Source organism: Haemorhous mexicanus, chromosome 7 (assembly GCF_027477595.1).
Source record: "Haemorhous mexicanus isolate bHaeMex1 chromosome 7, bHaeMex1.pri, whole genome shotgun sequence".
Lineage (NCBI taxonomy): Eukaryota > Metazoa > Chordata > Aves > Passeriformes > Fringillidae > Haemorhous > Haemorhous mexicanus.
The window spans coordinates 42642796-42667167 of record NC_082347.1 but is presented as its reverse complement, the minus strand read 5'-3'; the positions used below and the strand labels follow the sequence as shown (position 1 = coordinate 42667167).

At 44.3% G+C, this 24372-nt stretch overlaps 1 protein-coding gene across 2 annotated transcripts in view; it reads right to left on the bottom strand.

Moving 5' to 3' along the window:
* Positions 1-24372, bottom strand: part of INPP5A (inositol polyphosphate-5-phosphatase A) — a 188276-nt gene that overhangs the window by 75162 nt on the left and 88742 nt on the right. For both annotated transcript variants that reach the window (XM_059852262.1, XM_059852263.1), the window contains exons 5-7: positions 12899-12962; positions 9392-9495; positions 3154-3206 (exon numbers count right to left, since the gene is read on the bottom strand). In XM_059852262.1, coding sequence (XP_059708245.1) covers positions 3154-3206; positions 9392-9495; positions 12899-12962 — 221 coding nt within the window. The remainder of the gene's footprint in view (positions 1-3153; positions 3207-9391; positions 9496-12898; positions 12963-24372) is intronic.

The window sequence follows — 24372 nt, the reverse complement described above, 5'->3', positions numbered from 1 at the left end:
AATAAAATTAAATGTGTAAACAAACAACTTCCAGTTTCAAAGCTGCAGCTAAGTGTCAAGTAGAACTGTGGCTCTGCAATAAACAACACAAACAGCTACTGAGAGGAGAATGTTATTGTCATTAAGGACTAAATCACATCACTGTGACAGAGCCACAGGTTTGTTTAGTCCAGAGAGGCCCCCTGAGCCTGCCAGGCAGCACACGGACAGGCTCTGGCTGAGACAGACACCAAGCAGAAACCCCAAGCTGTGCTCAGGGAGGTTTCCCAGACCATGGCAGAGCTGGGAATGGACCTGGACACAGCAATAAGGGCAGTGAGAACAGCGAGAGCACAGTCAGACACACAGGTCATGCAGCACAAAGGGCTCTGCCAGAGATCCTGGTGAAAATCTCTGGCTCCAGGGAGCAGCATATCCTGTCCAGTGAACCCACACTGATGGAGAGCAGTCCCATGAACCTTCTTATAAAGAGATAATGATCACAGAACTACTAAACATGACAGCTTGAGATATCCCGTCCTGTCTGTCTGAAGGACAAACAGAAGGAATCCCTGTGGGACAGGGAGGGTCCCACATCACCAGCTCACCCAATGTGTAAAGCTATCTATAACCCACCCCCAAGTGCCTAAAACATGCTTGCTCTTAAAATTTACTGACGAAGGACTTTCCACCTGCAACTTCCTTGACTTAAACTCAGATTTTCATCATATTACTTATTTTCCTGCAAATTAAACTGATTTCTGCCCCTTCTGCAGGGCTAACAGCAACCAGTTTCCCTGCTGTGGTCAGTCCAAGTTTCTCACCCCCAGCCAAACCCTTCCACCCTTCCTGACTCTACTGTCCTCTTTCCAGCTTACCTAGAGCACAGCACTCAGAGCCAAAGAGAGCACTCTATCTCAGGCCTTGGCAGCACTCAAATAATTACCGTGCCTTCTCCCTTCGTGTCCTTCACAGCACCTACCTATTAACACATCTCAGTAAGATAATAATGATCCATATTCAATTCCTTCTCCCTTGATCCTTTTCTACAGCAGGGGTAATGAGTCAGTTATTCCCAAAATAGTACTGTTGCTTTTAAATTCTCCTCTCGCAGTGCAATGCTCTGCATTTCCCTGTCATCTTCCGATTCTACTTCCTCGAGAATATCAAAATCACTCTGGTGCTGATTCTGACCACTGATACACTTGCAAACATCCCCAAGCTTGGTGCCCACCTAAATGCTGTAAGCACATTCCCTACTCCATTCTCACTAGCAAATATGAACTACATATGTAAACTATATTTAAGACTGTAATGCATTCTGTGCACGATCTTGCACCTGCTAAAACACTGAGAACTATTTGAATAGAAACAAACACCTTCACCTTATAGTCAAGATACTAGAAAAAACCCACAAAATGAAAGTGCATGAATTATGTAGTTCTCTTTCATTTTTGCATAATGTGAAAACTAATGAGTGCCCCAGGATTCTTTAGTTCTTTGTCCACACTAAGGGTAAGTTAATGAAGAATAATGGATTTGAAAAATCTGGATTCACAGAGAAATTCAGCTGGGGCAGACCACTGATCACAGAGGAAGAAAAAGGACCATTCTCTGAAGTCTGTTAAGGTCACTTTTCTGGTTTTTTGGGAGTTCCCTGTTTTTGGCATGAGATACATTCTGTAACGATCCGTTCCTAGGCAGTGAAAATGAATAGTTCCCTTCAAGGTCTCACGCAGAAGTACCAACAATAAGTGCCTGGGCTCTATTTTTATTGACCTATTAGACTGTAGAAATGCACTGATCAAAAGTCATGATTTATGGAATTGGTTTTCATGACTATGGCAGAACTTTGTTCATCTGTGCAGAGACTGAGTGCAAACACTCATCACACCCTGAAAAGTCACATTATGCACTCAGACCTCCTTAGGTGTATTTTATAACCCTCTGCAGTTCCCATAGTATTTCACTTTCATTCTTCAGGAACTGTACATAGTAACGTGCCCCTTCAATTTCCCATTAGAAACATCTGAGACCTTGTTAGATCAAGTGGATCATAATTGCAAATTACTCCAGACAGAACTATCACCATGGCTCAGCTAATTACAAACTAGGAGAAGCTGTGATGTACCTCATCCTCACTGCCCAACACACCCAAACATCCCCTACAGCCAAGGACTGTCCCCCACAAGAAAACATTACATTTAAATCTGTTTCTGGAGAACCTTTTTTTCTTGGAAAGGCCTAAAAATAAATTCATGCTGCTTTTTCAGCAGAGAGGAAATCCCAGAGGACAGAAGAAACAGAACCTAGGGAAGTCACGATGCAAGAGCAAAGTCCAGATTAGCATCTTATGTTAACACCCACTTCTGCAATTATCCAGTGCTGGAATCAGACCCCATGCATATGGATCTGGAAAAAGTAACATGAAGCTACACCATCACACAACTGCCTGCCCAATTTCTGGGTCAGAAGCCCATAAAAGGAAAAAACCTGGTACCTTTTCTGTTTTCACAAGCTGCCTAATTTAATAAACATGCTTATGCCAACAAAGCCAGAACACTGTTCAGTACTCAGAAGTCAGCCTACGTGAACATTCATGAGATTTCAAAATCAAGCTTTCAACTGTAAGATGTGAAACAACCACATGAGGAAGGAAAAAGCGTTGAATGTTCATGTACATGTACATGACTACAATATAAGGAAGCAGTAGAGACCAAAGCTGTGAGTACATGGCAAAAAAGCAAGGCCAGATTTCCAGGTAGGCCCGGAGAAATCTGAAGGAGTGCCCACAGAACATGGTCTTTTAGCAGAGGTGAGGGCTGCACACAGCCAGGTGAGATGCTGCCAAGCCCCAGCAGCAGCAGCAGTGGTGGCAGCAGCAGGGGGAGAGTGTCAGCTCCACGCTGTGCCTGACCCCGTGCCCTGCCCAGGGGCACTGAGCTGCCCCTGACCCAGAGCCTCCTCTGACTGCACGGGGTCCCACCAAGGCCACATCTGCTCGGGCACCGCCACAATCCACTGAGCACGCCGTGTTCAACAGACAAAGCAGGTGTGGAACCTACCTGCTCTATCAACAGACCAATCCACACATGAAAACACCTGCTTGAAATTGTTGTTAACAAACGAACATAAAACAAACGTAATCAGAAACAACTTTAAGATGCAACTTACCAATCAGTAATACACCACCTTGTTCGAATGAAACCTTTTCTGGACCACTTGCACTGAAAAATAAGTGAATAAGAACCAATCACCTCAGGTAAAGAAGACTGTGAAAGTGAAATGTACTGACACAAAGAACAAAATGAAGCAGAGCTTATCCATACATTGTAACCAAGAAGCACTGAGCACAAACTGAGCTACCTTTAAAACAGATATTGTGTCTTTTATAAATCCTGGAATTAATTATATTTTGATCCTGCAGCAGTTACCGACTTATGTCTAAAATTAATAAAAGCCCTGGCAGTTGTTCACCAATGAAAGACAACCAAATAAGAAAGCTTTCCAGCTATATTTATGCTTAGCTTAAACCAGCAAATTCTTATTGCCTTTGCAGAAATGTTTTCTTTGTAATTTTACCTGAACTGTAAAATGTCATCAGAGATTTACATCAAATTAAAATGAATGAGATCTGCTAGAAAGCTATTTCTCTTGCTGAGCCAAGCCACCCAATATTTCTATAAAAGGTAAGAATTTAAATAGTGGTAAAAGATTCCATTCATCACAGCCACACCATGGGCGAGAGAGCCACAATTCAGCTCAGGCCCAGATGTGTCACTCACATACAAGAAGGGGTTTTTCAGCACCACTTCCGAGCCACTGCCACAATCCACAGCCTCCCATAAAAATACATGATTCTGCATCCTATTTATTCCTTGTTAACAATGCAGATGTGTCTGGGCTAATCTGCTCTGGGAACGAATATTGTACCACACAGGCCTAAATAATGATGCCAATGACTTTGTAGCTAAAGACTGTGATTCCTTACGGTGAATAAATTGCCAGTCCCAGCAGAGCATCCCCAGTCAGAGGCACCACTCCCCCAAACCTCTCCTGAGGCTCTGGCCAGGTGGATTTACTCTCTCTAAAAACAGACACTCCTCAGTTCTAAACTCTGCTGAGATAGTGAAGGGGCTCAACAAACCAAACCAGGCTGACTTAAAATGAATCACAGAATCACAGACTGGCCTGGGTTGGGAGGGACCTTCACCTTGTTCCAGCTTCCCTGCTGTGTCAGGGACACCTTCCAGCAGACAATGTTGCTCCAACCCTGTCCAACCTAGTCTGCATCTTCTGACCACCCCCCAGTGAAAAGGGACTCATCTCCCTCCCCTTCTCCTTAGGCACCAGCACAGTGACTGCAGCCAGACCAACCAGACACAACACCATAATAATTATACTTCAAATAACAATCTACTTTATTGCAAAAATTTTTTAAAGAGTGAAAAATTAGCCTCTTCTGCAGGTCCAGCAAGCACTCAGGGGATGGTTGGCTGGAAAGCAAACACTCTAACCCTTCCTAACAGGATCCACAGCTGGATTACAAATCCCACAATACAGTAAGGTCTCTTCTGTGATGCTCATGAGGACACAGTTACAAGTAGAGATGTCAACACTTATTCAGAAGGAAATCAATGAAAAAAATTAAATGCTAAAAGCATTCAAAATTGGCTCAAATTTAATCTTGATTTAAAAAGGGAGCTTTGTCATTTACTTCTTAAAAAAAAAACTAAACTGAAATTAAAATCAAGTAGTCCAAGCCTATGATATGGTCCAAGATAATGTTTTCAATCAGGCTGCCATTTCTCATTTGCTGTTTTCCTCTCTGGCAAAATGGCAAAGGTACTTCAAAGATGCAACACCAAAACAGGCCCAACCAGATCATCTTGCTTAGAGTCACACTCAGCTGGGTTTTGAGCATCTCCAGGAACAGCCATTCCACAACCTGTCTGGGCCCATCTGCTGCTGTTTAACCTCATGGTGAAAGCTTTTTCCAGATTAAATCAGATTTTCCCTTGCTGCAACTGCTGCCCCTCGTCCTGCTCCTGCACAGCCCCGGGGCAGCTGTCCTGTGGGTCTGTCCCCTCCCTCTCCTGGGGCACAGACAGGCTCTCTGCTGTGTCCTGCCACAGCTCTGGTCCAGCCCCACAGCTGGAGCTCTGACACCTCACTAGCACAAGTCCCACCAAAAAATACAGGTTTTAAAATCACAATTTGAAAACAGGTAGTTACATTCTGCCAGCTTTTCCTTTGTGAATAGAGTCCCTGAAGAGATTGTGCTGACCTTTTAAAACCCCCCAGAACCACCACCTACATAAATAACCCCTGCTACACTGGGGGAAAGGACCTCCAGGCAGCATTAACATGAAGAGAGAGGTTAGAGAGGGCTAATGTCAAAAAGCACTGTGAGCAATAAGTAATGCACACAAACCATGATTGATAATGACCAGCACAGAGCCTTAATTCATCTTTTCTCCATCATTTTACTGAGGGGGACCATATCAAATTAAATAGTGACCCAGAAAGGGTTTATTCAACCATACAAAGCAGGGCATGAAGGAAAGACATATTAAAGTGGTGATGACTGCAGTGTAATTGCAGCTCCTTAAAGGAACACCACAGCTCAGAGGGAAACCTGAAACAGGAATCAGCCAGATACTGGCAGCAAGAGCAACCAAGGTACTAAGCAATACCCAGCACTGACAAGGCTTCCTTGCCCTGGTGAGAACTCCTCCTTCTCAGAGCCTTACACAGGAGCCCTCATCCCCCTGCTCACAACACGCTCAGGGTTTCCCCTGGACAGGAAACAGAGCTGTATTATGGCAACTTGCCATGAAAACAATATAGAATGTAGCTCCTACCTCAAAATACTGCCTTTCTTCCCTCAGACCAGCTGCTTCAGCAACTACTTGAAGTCAGCAGCTCCATAATACTCCAGACTGAGTCACGGCCAAAAAGCAGCCAGTGGTGGACACAGCCATGCGGGTTTGGGCCTTTTACCTGGCCCAGAGAGAAGCCAGGAGAGCAGGGAGGAGCTTCAGCTCACAGTGGAGAAGGTCACACAGCTGAGGCTGAATAAAGCAGGGACACCTGTGCCTCTGGACTGTAGAATAACACTTGTCTCATTGTGCAACTGGCATATACCCCAACCTGCAAACTACCTTCAGCTACTCATAACTTGAACACAATTCCTTTAACTTCAGTAAATAATTCACTCATCAATAACTTGTCTATTTAACATTAGAAATGCAAAAGTTAGCAGGCTTCAGGCCTCCTAATGCAGCCCAGGAGCTGGAGCTCAACAGCTCTGATATGGAGAGTCATCCTCAGCCTTGGGTACACACTGCAGCTGAACAACATGCCTCAAGGACTTTTGGATCATGCATGAGCTTTAGTATTTCTAAATGAAGAATTTGGAATGCAGAAAGTTTTGGAAACAGAATGTAAAAAAGAGTTATAGCTTGCGAAGGAGGAAAGAGAAATTTGCTTTTTATTGCAGATTTCAAAGCAACAATCTTTATTTTTACTCTAACAAATAGTCACTAGCTGCTATACCATCTGTAAACCAGCATAAAACCAGGTGGAGATGACATAGGTCATCTTATGCTCTCAGAGAGTGATCTACATTTTAAAATAGGGGAAAAAAAATCCTACTTCATGTCCCAGAAAGGGGATACCACATCTTTCACCTTATATTATTAAGTCTCTTCTCAGATCCTCTGTTAATAGGATTCCTTTAGCCAGCAGATGGATTGTGAATACAGGCAGTTTCATCTACTAAAAGACAACATAAATCATAATTGAGAAAGGAGAGACCGCAGTAAGGTTATCACCATACAGCCTCCTCCATGAAAGGTTTGCATTAAAGCATTAGTGAAATTAATTCATCTTTCATAAGAGCTTTGAGCAGTATCTGTGATCTATGATAACAACCAATTTCTCACTAGGAGAAAAAAAAATTACTCAGGCCTGATAGACTACACAAATCTGCTTTTTTTAAAATGGCCTAACATTATCTAGAGTGTTGCTCCCAAAGGCATCATTTGAGGTTTATGCCTTGCCAAGAGGACCCATAAATCAAAGCAGAAAGTTTTGTTAGTTTTATATGCAGTGGGCTGTAATTATTTTGAATTGCATTATGCCTCAATCACTGTAATTACTTTTAGATCATCCTTAAACAGCCGCAATAAAAAGAAATCAGTCCTAAACCATTTCTCACACAAAAAATTGCAGATGTGATATGAAAGGTCTGGCTAAAACACATAAGAGCATGTCAAAGCAATGTTTGGGTAAATATGCTTCTCGTGCCTTCTGCTGGGTAAACCCAAATTTCCAAAATACACACTATTTTGTGGCCTTTTAATTGCTATTACTAACATTTGTCTAGAGAGAAAACGTGATAGCAAGATTAATTTTAGCTTTACATATAGAAACATGCATCTGAGAATCAAAACTATCTCCCTGCTGTTTTTAGCTCTTGCTGTGTCTGTGTGTTTGAGACACTTTTTGGTCTCCAGTTCCAAAGAAAAACAGTATGGTCTAAAAATCATTGCAATTACTTCCTAACTTTTCAAGTCCCATGCAAATATCCTGGGTTGGCACATGCCAGTGTGCAGGCCAGGCGAGCACACAAGGTCCAGAGCTGCAGCACAGATGCTGCTGCTCCTGACATCACTGCAGACCTGCAGAGCCTGTGTCCCTTTGCTCTCCTTCTGTGCAAAGCTCTGCAACAGCACGGCCCCAGCCTGTTCCAGGGGTCTGGCTGCAACAGCATTCCCAGGAATTGGGCTGGGGGCAGGAACTGAACTGAACTTTCAAGGTGCTTCGGAAATTAGTTCATTGCTTAACTGCATATATTTGCAGATTTTCTCTTTTCCTGTCTGTTCCTCCTCCAGGTAAACACTATCCCTGACCACCAACGCACAGGTTTCTGCTTAGAACAGCTGTTTAAGGCCCTGGAAGCAATGGGAGCAGCAAGAGGGTGTCACAGCCTCCAAAGGCTGCTCCTCGGGTTCCAGTCCCCACAGTCCCCCTGGTCCCATCCCAAAAGCAGCACAGGAGGGTGTACTGAGGAGGAGCTGCAGCTGCTAAGGAACACCTGATCCCTGAGCACCCACAAGGAACCAGCACCATTCCTGCTCCACAAAACTGTGTGGCAGAGCCCTAAGGCTCAACCACTGCTCCAAGAGACTGAAGAATTGTTGATGCAAGAGTGGTAATAAACAATGCTGAACTTACAGCTTTGCCAGCATCACAAAGAAGCAACAGCAGTGAAGTAAATAAAAGAGGAAGTAGCTCTGCCTGGGTGCCAGTGAGCAAGGCACAGCTTGTCCTGGGGCTGTGAGGCACGCTGCAGCACTCAGCTGCTGGGCAGTGCTCTCAGCCCCGGTACAGCACTGCCAGGCACTGGCACAGCTCACTGCCACGGAGGGGAAAACAAACACCTGAGCAATGGCTCCAGCTCCCTCAGAGTGATCTAACACTTAGCTTCAAACTATCTGACATGTTTATTCATAGGAAGTGAATGCATTGCAAAATTATGTCAAAGGCACTTTTCCTTCCAGTACTGAGATATAAAATTAAATAATTTAGTATCAAAGTCAAGAAAAAGAACAACCTTCATCCTATCAATCCCATAACTATTTATGCAATGCTCTGCCAAGCACACAAGCACTGTGTAAGTATCTCTAAGTGTGTATATTTACAAATTCTAAATTAATTTTAGGAGTTTATTTAGTTCTTCCTTTTATTGAAGTAGTGACATGCCTGTTTGATCCACAAATGTTACAGCAGTTCAACAAATTTATTCACTTGGTTTGAGGAGAACATTAACCATTAAACAGCCATGTTCTAGATGTTCTTAAGAAATAAAAATTGAGAAAATTAAAGAAAACATCAAGGAAGAGAGTCTGCACTTTCAGGTGCAGAAACCCCTCAGCTCTGCTTGTGTTCCTGGTTTTGACAAGACCAGCAATCTCAAACGTGCAGCACCAGCAGTTCTTCTGAGAACAAGTGCAAAAGGGAGTGTGAGGGCAGCCTTGGAGGACAGAGTCAGTGTGTGTGGGTCGGGTGTCCCTGGCAGCAGGGCGAGCTCCCTGTGCCGGCCGGGCTGGCAGAATCCAGCGGCGCGGAGCTCCTGAGACAGCCCTGCCCCACTGCCACACTGCCTGGGCCTGACAGCACCAATCAGGCTCTTCATCACTGCCCTCACCCTTCACAAGGATCTCTTACTGCATTTTGGTACATCATGCCATGACTTAAAACATGCATTACAGGTGTCAAGAAAACAGACAGACAAAATTCCAAGATTCCGTTCTGCTCTTATCACTGAGAGGAGCTGCTCAACAGTAGTCAGAGGAAATCAGAATCAAACCTAGTATTTGGGAATGCTTCACAGCTCTGTACATACCTCAGGGAAATAATCCTGTGGAAACTTCTCTTTTTCCAGCATGGGTGTGCTTTCTAAAGTGTCAGAGTAGATTTCTTTCCCAGTAACCTTTTTATACTTCTTAGCTAGGAAGAGAGATAAACCAAAATTAACACACATAACTTCAACATTATGAGCATCTTCTCACACTTATTGGCAAAGCAGCAACATTGGCAAAACAGCTGGTTAATCAACAGGATCTTATAACAAATGTGCAGCACTGAACTGTTTTGGAGGAAAAGAAACACCCCTGTTTTCATCAGACACCTTGAAGTTGCACAGTTATGATATTGTCATTTCTCCTATCCAGAGCCCTATGAAGTGTTGGAGCGCTCATCGTGAGCCTGGTCTCTGTACACCCTTGCAGTCAAATCCCACCTCAGCTGCTCTGAGACCCTGCAGCCCCCAGGCTCCATCAGATCAACCCTTTCTGGCCATCAGCACATGAGGCATGGATTTTTACAGCTGGAATGGCTGTTGGACTGATACAAGAGACTCGGTGGTGCTGCACATCACTTTCCAAAGTCTCTAATGAACGATTTCATCATAGACAGAAACAACACAGAGTCCTATGGATTTACTCAACTCATGAATGAGAGGTTCTCCTTCTTGATCCACTTTATACTTGGTTTCTCACCTGATGAGAACAATGGCATATCTAAGGTGAGACCCTGACTTAGTTTAACTCCTCTGACACAGGAGCTCAGGCAGCTAATGTTCAGCTGCCATTATCCTGGACCTACTCAACTGGATTCAGTTTCAACTGGGAATGTGTAAGAGCAAAACTCCAAGTATTATCAAGACTCCTAAACTGTTCAGTCCTACAGGATATCTGAGGAAGCATTTACTGTAATGCCCTCTGTCTTTGGGAAAAAAAAAAAAGTATCATTCTTCATGTGCCAACTCCTCTGAGGCCTGGCTCCCATGGGACGACTGAACAAATACCCTGATAAACTGATCTGGCATCATTCTAAGTAGACTGTGGATGGATGTGCCTCTTCCAGCAAGTTTAACAGTGTCAGCAAAGAGATCCTGATGCCTTTTGAGTTACAGAAAAGACTTGGCAGAACTGCAAGGGCTGAAGGCATCTGCTGGGAGAACTTCACTGACACCTCTCCGTCCCCCGTGTGAGCCAGAGGCTCGTTGTGACAGGACTGCAGAGCAGAGCACACAGGGGCAACACAGCCTGGCTGCAACTAACACCAGCTCCACTCCATTGCTGACTTCACACCTGAGAACAAGACTCGTTCTGTAAATACAAGGGTTCAACTGGAACTGGCCTAAAGCCCCTCTCTTAGAGGACATCCCTTCAGAACAGACAGCTTGGCACTAGTTTGAATTGTAAACAAACTTTTGGGCCTCTGACCACTGTGAAAACAGCTCAACAGATCTACACTACAGCATATAATATGTGAGGTTGTGGGAGAAAACTGTTCCTTTTTCAAAATGGAGATATGTCTTCCTGAGATCTGAAAAACAGCAACAATCTTTTTTTTCCAGTCTGTATTCAGTCATATCTAACTGTGCAGTGAATTTTGAAAAGCAACAGTGATGTTCCAGGAATACTGAACTGTGTATAAACATCTATTTTTTGTACGCTTTTGAGTAGAACCAGAATTTCATAATGATTTTTGTGCAGAGAATGTTTGTATCCATCTGGATTTTTCTTCTGATTTAAGAGCTTAATACACTGTGAAAACGTCAATAGTCATGAGAGAAGAGGCAAGTTTTACATTTCCCCTGAAAGATGGGAGCCTTTGGGGTCATATTTTACAAACCCTGTGCTGGGAGATGGATTCTGCTCTGACAAGAACAGCGTGTGACTTACAACACCCATTCACCCATTTCCTTGATTTTTAGTAAGAGTTTTTTCCTTCTAAATGATGTTTGGGCCAAACCCATCTTTATGAGCATGGTTCACATTGGCAAGTTGGCTCTGCTATGGTTTTGCCATGCAAAACAAAGCAGTGACCATTTAAAGCATTTCTTTTCTGAAACAAGCATCTGTTTATTGTTTTTCTATGAACTGTTTTCCTCTATACATTTTTCTTTCCTCTTCTCACTTTTAAAAAATTCTTACGCTTTCTTTAAAAGCTGTACAGTAGCAAGTAAGGTGCCACAAAGGACTAACAAATCCAGACAGCTCCTCTTCTCCTAAAGCAGCTGTCATTTCCCTGTCAGGAGCAGGACACCTCCCGTCTGTGACCACTGGGAGGGACCCTCAGGTGGAGGCTGGGGCGAAACTGCTGCTGCTCCTCAGGTGCAGATGGGATGGAGCTGAGGGCTGCTGAAACAGCTCCCAAATCACTGGCACACCAAGCCATTTGCATGGCAGAATGAACAAGCAGCCCCACAGAGGGCAGCAAACTGTCCCACCCAGGGCCTGGGGACCGCCCGGGAGCCCCCAGGCTTCCCCAGCCTCCCCACCATGTGCACTCCAGTCCTGAGCACCTGCAGAGCTGCTCCTCTCAGGGACAGAGCCCAGGCACGAGCTCTCAGGAGTGCCAGCCCTCTCTGCTGTGGAGAGCTCCCATATGGCTTGTCAGAAATAAAATCACTCTGTCTGGGATATTACAGAGAAAATGTTCCTTCAGCACTGAAACCAGTGGTAACAGGAGGACTTATGTAGGCTAAGTCTAATTGTACATACACAGAACTACTGCTCAAATATTTCAGGGCAGGAAGATCCTATACCCTCCATTATGTGAGCAGAGAGAATCTGCTGAGAACAAAAATAATTAATCTATATAATGATGACAATTAGTTCAGTCCATAGTCACTACCATTGCAACGGTGTCTCATATTAATGGGATGCTAGACATAGTATTAATGGGACTCAGCTCAGTAAGCTAAATGAAGCTCAGGATATTTTTGTATTAAATAGATACAGTTCTCAACTGAAATAACATAAATTTTATATAATCTTTTCCATATTCACCTCAGGAAGCGTTCAATAATTTTCTCTGATATTTCTAATATTTAACATATATTGCCCAGCATTACTTTCAAACTTGTGAGACACAGCAAGACCTCCAACCTGAAGGATCATTGTGGGTTAAACAGTGCCACCCACCTACTGACCTGCTCTGCTCCCAAGTAATTTAGGCCATAAATCGACCTCAGCTGCTTTGCAAAATGGCCATCACTGCTGGACAGTTAAGGTCTTGGTCCTGCATCTGATCTACATGGAAGAGCCTTGTGGCCATTCAGAGCTCTTCTGAAATCCTCAGGGATCACTATGGACCTAAAGGTGCATGGGAATGATTAATGCTCTGGCTTGCAGCCTGTGGCCGGTCCATTGACTTCTTCTAAAAGGTCTATAAAAGGTAAGAAAAGCAACACCTGTCACCAAGGGACCTGCCTGCATTTTACAGGAGCCTGCATAACACAGAAACACTGCCAGGTACTACCATCAGAAAAGAGGATGGAAAAGCTGCCTTGATGTATAAAGCCAACTAACCATTAAAAACATTTAATTCTTTAGCTTACCTTTAAAATCAAACTGGTAGATGTTTTTCAAAGATTCATGAAGAAAGTAAAAACTTCCTAGAGCCTGTAAAAAAAAACCAATAAAACATGGAATTATAAAAATATGTACATAAAAATATGTAACAAAACTCGAAAGAGCATCTGGCTTTACTATCACAGAAAACCCCAAACTCAAGAAATTAAATACTAATAAATAAACCAATGTTTGCATTTTCTAAGATCTATAAAAATTTTAATTTCTTTTGTTGCTTCTCGGAGATTTCATCAGTCATTATAAAGATGACCTCTAGCAGCTGACTGACCATGATAAGGGCACTGCCAGGTGTACTCTGAGGCACCAAACGGATGGATGTGATAGGTGACACAGACAAATGCCTTTCTGAGCCCCCAAAACAGACCCTCAATTCTGTTATAAAAACCTGGCCATTTCTTCTTCACTTTCAAAGCAGAACCAAAGCTTCTAGAGCACGTGGTACAGGAAACAAGGGCAATTTTGAAGTTTTCTAACTTGCATCTAAAGCCTCTGCAGAAGAGGCTCCACGACCTCTCAACACAGCCTGACGTGGTTTTCCCTACCCTGAAAGTTAAACAGTTCCTCAAGGGGACAGCCCCCCTTTGCCTTCCTGCACCAGGCCCCTCTCCACGTGCCCCTTCTCCCGTGCCCCTCCAGGGCTGCCCTCCCGTGGGGCTCACAGTCCCTCCCTGGTGCCATGGGAGCTTTGCCATGGTGACACACAGGGACTGCGAGCTTGCTGCTTGTGTCTTCTCCACAGACCTGTCATTTACTGCTTTGCCCCAGTTAATGAGAGGAAAATGACATATTAGAAGAGAGCAAATGAAAATCAAGTAAGGAAAAAAAAACCCCAAAACCAGGGCAAATAGATTTTATGCTGGAATATTTTAAAAAAAACCAGAACAACAAAAAAAATTAAAAGGACAACTTCATGAGCCTTTTGATACCTCTGATGCACCCAAAAGAAACTGAAAAAAACCCAGCCTGTTACTGGATAAACTCTTATAAAGAAGAATAAAAGAAGCAACACGTTAACCAAAAAGGATGATTTAGTTTCATTGCGTCTTTTCCTCTCCAACAACAAAGCCCCTCCCAGCACAGAGTGCTTGGTCCAGTGACTGCTGCATTATTTATGAGATGCTGCACATCCAGAGATTAGACATTTGCTGATTTGTCAAAAGCACAAACATGAGGTCCTGCCCATCTCCTTGACATATCAGTCCCTCCAACAGGAAGCAGTGCCACATGTTTAATTGATGAGTACACATCCCTGGGACCCAGGCGGATTCCTTCAGCCTTTGGGTTTCTTTTTTGTAACACAGAGGAGGTGAACAAGGAACTGCAGGAGACGTCCCTGGGAAGAACTCAAGGTTAAGTGTGCTGCAACAAGGACACCTTGCCAGGAGAAAATAAATCCTGGTACAAGACAAAACCACTGCCACCTGATATTCCCATCTGGCCCATCTCTTTCTTCAATGCGTAGGGCAAAATCTGACACATATAAAGGTAACATTTGCTATATAATAATACTCTTTAAGAACTCAGTATGAGGATAAAGCTTTTTTTCTTCCACGGCCTTCAGAAGAAAAAGAAAGAAGCCTCGGCAAGCATCTGGGAAGTATCATCCCAAATGCATCCTGTCTGAAAAATTTAAAAGCAAATGAAAACGGGATCCTGGAATGGGAAATCCTAGGCTATGTCAGTAACACATGGCAATCCAGCCTACCTGTAACATCTAAGTGATGTTTTTAAGTGAGCTTTTCCTTTTTCCCCACAAAGCAGGACAGCAGAACCATGCTGTGAAGGGACCTCTGAGGTCTCCAGTGCAAGCCCTGTCCCACCCCTGTCCTGTGGCTGCTCAGGGCACTGTCCAGGAGACTCAGAACTCTTCTGAGGTGGAGAGTTCCAGCCTTCCCTTCTGAGCTACTGCTCCTGGGCCTGACCACCCTCGTGATAAACTTTTCCCTTCATTTTCATTGGAATTCCCCATGCCTCAGCTGAGATGGAAATTTATGACTGAGCAAAAGAAAGTAATTGGAAATAGTGACCGAATCAATTCAGGTACAAATAATACTAAAACCAGGTGACCATTTACATCTAGGTGACAGGATTGTGAACTCCAAAGCTTCTCTATGTAGCATAACAAGTAAACCACGAAAAAACCAGATGCTCTAAATCCATTTCACTTAGGGTGCCATAACTCTATTAAAAACAGCACTGCTACTCATGCTTAAGCTACAACTTCATTTCTGAGTGTCACAATTTGTTCATTGCTTGACTTTGTACAGTTTTAATCTCATTTTTAAAAAACTGATTTTTAAGACATGCAGCAGAAGTTCAGTTTGATAGTCTACATGTGTGGCACTGAGTATCAACTACTCGTGCACAATGAATCTGTGACAGTGATGAAGTAACTCTGTCAAGTTTCAGGAGCTGATACCACTAACATTCAGACTGGCTTGGACTGTGCAATTCCAAACACTCCACTAAAAAGAATCAAAACTATAATGGAATGGAAATTACAGCTATCACTATTTTCCGCATTATTATAGACTTAATCAGGCTTAGGTACATAAACGTAAACTGGCAAAAATGCTGGAGTGCACTTACAATTCTGTGCCCTAACACAATGAAATATATTAAAAAAACCTTCCAAGGCCCACTGCCTAGGCCCTTTTGTTGAGGCGATTATGTTAATTCAATTTATTTCTCATAAAATGTCAGTTTAACAATAAAGTTAAATGAGATTAATTTAAAGTTGAAGAACTTTGCTTTATTTTCTTATTTACAATTTCAGTATCCTTTGGAAAAAGCAGAGCTGGTGCATACAGCAGCAGCAGCACATAAAATATCTAAGTGATACACCACAGGAACACATTACAGATTATAAACCACCCAAACATCTTAACTTTTAAATATCTCAAGCGTAAGGAAAGAAAGCTATTATTTGTTCCATTTGAAAGGCTGCTGAGATGGATGACTTCTGCTGCCAGCAGAAATTCCACACCACCGTAAACAGGCGTACTGAAAAGGAAGCCCAGCGGTCACGCTGTGCACTGTCCCTCCCCTCCTCAGTTACAGGCACGCCAGTGGCTGCACCGCAGCACTCAGCAGACCCAGGCACAGTGCAGCCCTCTCCACGACAGCCCTTCTAGAGCAGAAACCTCAACCATCTCACCAGGGGCCACTGAGGCTGATTTCCCCACAGGTGAGGGACGAAGCACCTTCTGCAGCTGTGCCCCCAGTGCTGCATCAGCCCTGAGCAAACAGCCTGCAGGCTCTCATCCCCAGCACCCAGAGCAGCCCAGCTTCTGAGCTCAGGGCTCAGACACAGCCCAGCACCTGTCACCTGAACAGAGCTCTGCAGCCCCAAGGCTTGCCCAGGGGATGGCACACGCTCTGCTCACCAGAGGGCTCACTGGAATGAAGTGCAGGCAGCAGCCACAGGCTTCTCTGCTTGATTTTCCAAGCAGTCTGCAAACACAGACCAGGCATGAATTCTACTTCAGCAGCCTTAGGGCAGAGCAAGGAATGGATGGCTCACAGTTAGGCTCGGATCAGAAAGTCCCCAACTCATCAGGCCAACCTGGCAGGCCCTGGGTCTGTAACCACATCAGGGCCATTGCACTCTGTACCACCAGAAGCTTCTAGACCAGCCCAACCTGTTGGCCTCAGGGATACAGGGACAGCACATGTTATTGCCAGGACTGATCAGCCAGGTGAACTGGGAAGGAATTGTTCCCTGGCAGGGTGGGCAGGCCCTGGCACAGGGTGCCCAGAGCAGCTGGGGCTGCCCCTGGATCCCTGGCAGTGCCCAAGGCCAGGCTGGACACTGGGGCTGGGAGCACCTGGGACAGGGGAAGGTGTCCCTGCCATGGCAGGGGTGGCACTGGGTGGGATTTGGGGTCCCTTCCCACCCAAACCATGATTCTATGAACCCTTGATTTATACCTGACTAATAAAGTCAGGAGCTGACAAGACAGAAAGGACTTCACCAGAGTCTGAGGTGCCCAGATACGCCCAGAAGTACATGGGCACCTCAGAGCAACACCCGTGGCCCCGAGGAAGTACCACACATTCACTGCCAGTAACTCAGCTCCAAAACAGAAAGTCAGGTGGCACAGTCATGAATACTCGTAGCTTGGCCAAGTTCTTAAGAAACACACAAGACAGTAAAACTGATTCTTCTGCTGTCCCCTGTCCACTATAACCAACAGCTTGGCTTTAACACCCCTAAAATCAGTCAGACCAGCACCCAAGATCCTGTAGGCACAGCAGGGAAAATTTCCTTTGTAAACTCCCAGGACCTCTTTCGATATCACGGTCACTAACTGCAGAGTACACAGGCAAACACATCCTGGCTTTTGTGAGAATGGCCCTTATGGAAACGCTCGAGACTCAGGGAAAGGCCAGGCATTTTATCTCAGGCAATGCTGCTGTTAACAAAATGCTTTTTCCGGGCTGACAGAAATACCTGACCATTCCTACCACACCTGCGTGCACACCTGTACTGCAGCTGGAGACACAGAGAGCACACTGAATCTAAGGTGAGCACAATCATTAGAAGAGCTCCACATCTCCCCAGAAAAGTATTATGGAGAAAAAAACAGGCATCTTCTCCCTGTTAGCACACTGAAGTTGAACATTCACTGCATTTAATTAGGTTCCAGAATGATACTCATTATGGTATTAGAGATTTCTTTCATTAATCCATACAGAAAGGCTCATCTGGGAGAACTAGTGCTGATGGCAAGAGAAACAACTGGTTCTGATGGATTACACATCCAGCATTATTAAAAGCGCTATTCCTTTAATTACACAGGAATTTTGCCACAAAAATTTGAAGATTTTAATAGCTATAAGGTTTTTTAAACATTTAATTGGCATAATTTCTTTTTAAAGTCTACCATTTCAACTGTGGATATTTAATGCAAAAAGGAAATAGACAAATAAAAGTTTAATTACTGTACAGAGTAAACATTTACTGCATTACCTCACTAAATGTGACAGTTAATATATAAAGATTGCTTTAAATATATTTAAAATAAATTGCCAATGATGACACAGAAACTGTAATTCATGTAGTCATAAAATCCATAATTAGCTTTAATGAATATTTAAAGTCAAAGTTCAGCCCAACTTTTTCAATGTTTAACCTCCTATATCAATATAGTTCAAGGAATTCATTTATCATGGCACATGACAATGTCTGAATACGAATTAGCGCGAGCACTGCTGACAGGAAGCCCTTATCTCCTACCAGCCTTTTTGGCTCTGCTGAATGTCAACAGTGAGTTTGGCACGCCTGACTCTATTGATTGTGTGCCTGCTCTGCTACCAACAATTAAAAAAGTATTTCACATGTTTATAAACCCGAACATCAAGAGCAGGCATTAGTTTCCCATTAGCGAGATGGAGTCTGAGAGTGGCCACCCCTCACTCAGGGCCAGCCCAGCACTGGTGGTGGCTGCCACCCCAGACAGGCTGACAGCAATGTCACCCTGGAGCTGCCACGGAGACTCCCAGTCTGGGCTCATTCATGTCACAGTGACGTTTCAGAGACCTCAAACAGAAAATCCTGGAATGGGAGAAAGTGGGGGTCTGGACCAGCACGACGGCTGCCTGTGCCCAGGGGCTGCTTGCCCTGGCTGGGCTGTGGGTGCTCTCCTGCCCCAGGCCAGACCCTGCTTCCCAGGGACTGGAGGGCACCTGAGCATGGCCTCCGCTGATGGGGCACCTGGTCTGCAGGTACCCTGACACAGCCACAGCAAAACAGCTCCAAAATTCTGCTCGGAAACAAGCCATGGCTATCTTGGATTTCTGTGGCAGTTTGGAAACACTTTGTAAAACCACCTGCCCTTAGTTTGCCATAAAATGTCAGTTTTGATAAAACTGCCACTTTCCCAAAAACAAAGGAAGGGCAGGCTGCAGTACAGCCTGGATCCAGCACACCTGAAGAGTGAACAACACGAGGGATGGTGCAGGTTTTGCCTGTGGTTCTGTGCACACTCAATCCACTACAGCCAAATTAACACCAACCGTCTAATACCCATTCAAGGTTAAAAAACCAGGCTGGGTACACTGATCAAGTCATTATAAAATACTCTATCACTTCTTATTTGCAAACAAATTAGGTGTCCAGCAATTTATCATTTCCTGAATTAGAGTTATCAGCTAAAGCACATACAATTAAAGTGCCATTGAGGCTGCCTGAACAGCCCTGCTCCACCTGAAGCACAGACAGACGGAGCCCGATTGGACCATGCCAAACAATTACACCCCACTCCTGCAGCTCTGCACTGCAAACACAGCTATCAGCTGCATTTCAACAGCCTTTGAATCATTACAGCTTTAATAAGGTGTCACTGTGAGTGGGCTCCAAATACTCACTGACAAACGTGAAAAACTCTCGAAACAGACCTTGGTCTGTATTCAAAACACCTGTTCAGTTACATGTGATATTTCCATTAAACCAAATGGAACTGTCCACTCAGAAGGACTAAAACCAGGGGCAGGACTGGCACTGCAGATCCTCTCACTCCATAAAGCCTAAGCCAGTACTATGCATCATAATCTAAACATAAATGTCCATAAATAAATAATACATATATTTTATTTGTAATACCCATGCTGTGAAGAAGCCACCTGCAGCTGTATTTTAGCAGTGTCTCCAGTGCCCACTTCCCAGTTAAGACAATTTGGCTGGAGTATTAGATTCTGGAAGCAGCACATGCAGCTGGTAGGGATAAAAAGGGTGTCCAGCTCTAGGAGTCCCTAAATCCTCAGAATTTCTTGACTATAATTGTACTAGATCCATACCTCCAAATATCCTTCTGCATTTCTAAAATAATTTCCACATACTGGTTTTGTCTTTAGAAGTTCTTCTGCCTTAAAAAATTCTAATTTATTTGTAATCCATTTATTTCATGAATCTGCCCATTTTTCAGACTGACTCTTCCAGCCGTACATCTGCAATGAGGCTGGGAAGTTCCACCTGAGACTGCTCTGTGCCAGGTGAATCTCCTCTCAGTGCCCATGTTCCCAGCTTCAGTGAGCTGCCAGAACACTCACTGTGGTTCCCAGACATCCTTGACTCATTTGAATGCCACAATCTTTGCTGTGCAGTCGATGAGCAGCAGCAGACACACCTGCAACATCTAGCACTGCCTCCTCACTCTTCCTTCTTTTCTTCAGAGCAGCCCTTGCAAGTGTGAGGCCAATAACAGTGGAACTAACAAGAGGGATAATCACTACAAATTTACCACTAAAAAAATACAAATAATGAAAAGAAATTCTAATTCTTTTTGTTTTGCTTTTATAATAGTTGAATTAAATGTAGCTGAGGAAAGAACTGATCCGTAAGTGTTCATACATAGCCTTTATCTTGTACTGTTTATTTCTAGTCTCTTTCACAAGATTTTGGTATATTCAGATGGGTTTATCCATTTAGATTTAATTCAACGTTGAGACTTGTCTACACCACAGACTGGCAAGTCATTTAAATGCTTAATCAAGAGATCAACATAAAAAAGAACTTGCTTGCAGTCCTGGTCATTACAGATACCTCAGAGAGGTCTCTGCTAACAGCAACCAGCACGGCACATTTTCTGGAACAAAAACTTAGCCCCAGGAGTTTTAATTTTCCTATTCTGAAGACTAACAGAAAAATGAGGGATCTTCAGCTAACATAATCCACCTCTATTACCTTCTCTTAATAATTTTGTTACAGCAAATGAAAAGTCATATTCAATTTTAAAACATTATTTGAGACCAGTTAATTTAAGAAGAGAAAAATTAACATACAAAACCTCTGAGCTTTATAGAAACATGTCCAGTGAGTAAATGAATAACCTATATGCAACCTAATGCATGGACAAAGAATATTTAATGTCACTTTTGATACTGACATATTTCACAAAAAGTTTTAATACTTTGATTACAAATCAATTAAATTAAAAAAATATCAGCCAGAGGTTCTTTTCTGAAAACCGAGATTAGTGCCAGCCCAAGGAACCAACCCAAGCTAAAGGAAGTGTATGTGTGCTGAGCACTTCTAAAAAGCACCACTTATCAATATTCCTGAAGGCAAAGTAGAGCCTTCACAAAGTCATTAATCACGTTGTTATTTAATATTTCTATTACTCAAGCACTCCGGAGGCCCCAATCAGGATAAGAGGCTCCCAGCTTGGCTGTGCCCCAGTGCAGGAGGGAGGCTGCAGGAATACAGGATCAGAGCTGCAGCCCGGGGCCGTGCTCTGCATGCGGCCACTCCAGCCGGGGCTGAGAGTGCTCGAGAGACAGCGCCTCTGCTGAGGATGCCCTGAGGGCTTCAAAGCCAGCCCAGAATATTCACCAGCTCCTCAGGATGACAAGGGACAGAAAGAAAGTCTAATTTCCAACTGTGAGCACAGCAGAGGATAAGCATAAGGTCTCCCCAAAAAATACCCAGGTAAATGGTCATGGTTGTTTCAGTACTGAATCTTATGGAGAACCAAAACTATTCCCCAGGAAGTTAAAAATTCTTGACAAGCTCAAAAAATTATCCAAAGATCCAGATTTATCATGTGGATAGTGGCAATACTGCTTGAATTTCAACAAACAGAGCCTGAATCTCAGATTGCAGAAGGAAATATGCAAGTGCAGAATGTTATTTTTCATCTGTACTGTACCTGCTGTTTCACATTTATTTTTGCAGCCAGGGCCAGCTGGCAGAAGAGCAGCGTCAGTAAAAGCCCATCCTGCTGTGCAGGGGACAGTGCTGGCACTGCCACGCTGACAGGGTGTGCCCTCAGCAGTGCTATGGCAACTGGGACCCAGCCTGCATGGATTCTCAGCAGATGGAAAGACTGATGGATGGATGTTCAACACTTCACCACAGTTTTCTTCTAGTTTAAAAAAAAGCACATTATTTTGGGGAAAACTGGTAAGCTGTGTGACTCTTACTACATTGAGTTGATGCTAAATAATTTTAATTTTGAAAACTTTAAATCAATACAGTATTTCATTGATATGTTCTTACATAATACACTCAAGATGACAAATTCAATTTGATGAGGAGGCATTAATGCCCATTTCATTTAGCATTATACAGGTCATCTACAAATAGGAAAGTACCATGTGGTAAAAGGTTGTATTTAGCGTGTCACAGTCACTGGTGGTTGTTTTGTATCTCAGAGAACCTTTGTAGCTGCTTCAAAACAAGAGATGATTGATTTACAAAGTACCAAATTTCAAATTTCATATTCTAGGACTAAACATCAAATAATTGGACAAAGCTGTCCCCTTGTCTGACCCATCACAATCAAGCCCCTTTCAAGGTTGACTGCCTGCATAAGAAATATGTGCATAATTTCATTTTGTCTCCTGTCCAACATCCAATGTTAGAAGTTAATTAAATTGCTTGTCCATTGTATTCATTCACTTACAAAGTTAATGATATTCTGTTCTTGAATTAAAGAGAATTTTATAAAGCCTGCACTATGGAACCTGGCATGCTGTGCACCGAGGAGCTGAACCCTGTCATGGTTCCTGATTGCAGCTCTCCTAATTAGGAAACAAAATGAATGTTTCTGTGTCTGCCAATGCAGAGGACAAGTAATTCCAACAGCAAAGGTAAATGCTCTGTACAATAGCAACTTAATAATATCTCATGTTTGACTATAATAAATTCTGCAGGATTAATAAACCTGTTAAATTTTTAAATTAACATAACAAAGATGAACTGCAGAAGAACAAGGCAGCCTCAAAAGAGGGTCACAGATTTGAGTAACAGAAGAGCTTTTTGCAAGGGCATCAACCTTGAGGACACTGAAACCATCGTTTCTCGTTCTTGCACAGATGAAGAAGGAAAACACAATGCTATGGCAATCTGCTGGAGAAGCTGGGATTATTAATAATTTCAGCTGTACCCCTCTGGTGCTTTTGGCTTAGCTAGCCTGACCTGGTACTTCTGCAACAGTCCTGGGCAGCCACACAGCCAGAAGTGTAAAGAGAGCTGCAAATCCAGTGCCTACAGCAGCAAGCTTGCTGTCCAGGAATGCTGCTGGTGACAGCACTGACCATCATGAGCCAAAGCCAGAGCCCAGCACAGAGCCTACATAACATGTGAGAAAAAATAACCACAAGGTTACTATTTTTTCTACTCTCTCTACTATTTTTGTACATGGTTTGTAGCAGTGTGTGGTTTGGGATTTCACAATGGTTATGATTCTACTCAACCATGAGGTCAAGTAGAACCCTCAGCACACTGCCCTGCACAAAGTCCTGCTTCAGTACACTCTTTTCCATACCCAGAACAAAGGTGCTTTCCCAGGCTGACGTCCTTGCAGACCCAGTCTTTCTCAGCTCAGTCCTTGCTCTGGGCAGCCTGCACGAGCCTGCCCGTGGCAGGGCGCTGCAACTGGACAGCCCTTGCCAACACAACTGTTGTGGGATTCTGTGATCCCACCTGGCACTGCCCAGGTGACAGTGCTGGAGCTGGGAGGCTCTGCTGGCTCTGAGCCCGAGCCGGCTCTGGCCGTGTGGCCCTGGTGACACAGCCACGCCAGAGGCTGTCCCTGGTGACACAGCCAGGCCAGAGGCTGTTCCTGGTGACACAGCCATGCCAGAGGCTGTTCCTGGTGACACAGCCAGACCAGAGGCTGTTCCTGGTGACACAGCCAGACCAGAGGCTGTCCCTGCTGACACAGCCACGCCTGAGGCTGTTCCTGGTGACACAGCCATGCCAGCAGCTGTCCCTGGTGACACAGCCAGACCAGAGGCTGTCCCTGGTGACACAGCCATGCCAGAGGCTGTCCCTGGTGACACAGCCACGCCAGAGGCTGTCCCTGGTGACACAGCCAGACCAGAGGCTGTTCCTGGTGACACAGCCACGCCAGAGGCTGTCCCTGCACAGCCCACCCAGGGCCAGCTCCAGCTCCAGCTCCAGCCAGGCTCAGTCATGCTGGCTCAGTTGTGCACAGCACCCACAGCTCCTGCCCACTGCTCCTGAGGACTCAAGCTGGGGACAGTGGCACAGGGACCTGACATGCACAGGGGAAACCTGGAGTGCCCCAGCACAGGACATGCCAGAGGGTGTGCTTGTAACCCCTTGGGAACACCCTCCCCACACCTGCCTTCTCAGCCTTCTGTGCCACATGCAGAAGGCTGAAACCTCTGGAAACACCACCAAAACACCACCAAAACACTATCAAACACCACCAAACACTATCAAACACCACCAAACACTATCAAACACCACCAAACACCACCAAACACTACCAAACACCACCAATCACTACCAAAACACTACCAAACACCACCAAAACACTACCAAACACCCCCAAAACACCACCAAAACACCACCAAAACACCACCAAACACCACCAAACACCACCAAACACCACCAAACACTACCAAAACACCACCAAACACTACCAAACACCACCAAACACTACCAAAACACCACCAAACACTACCAAAC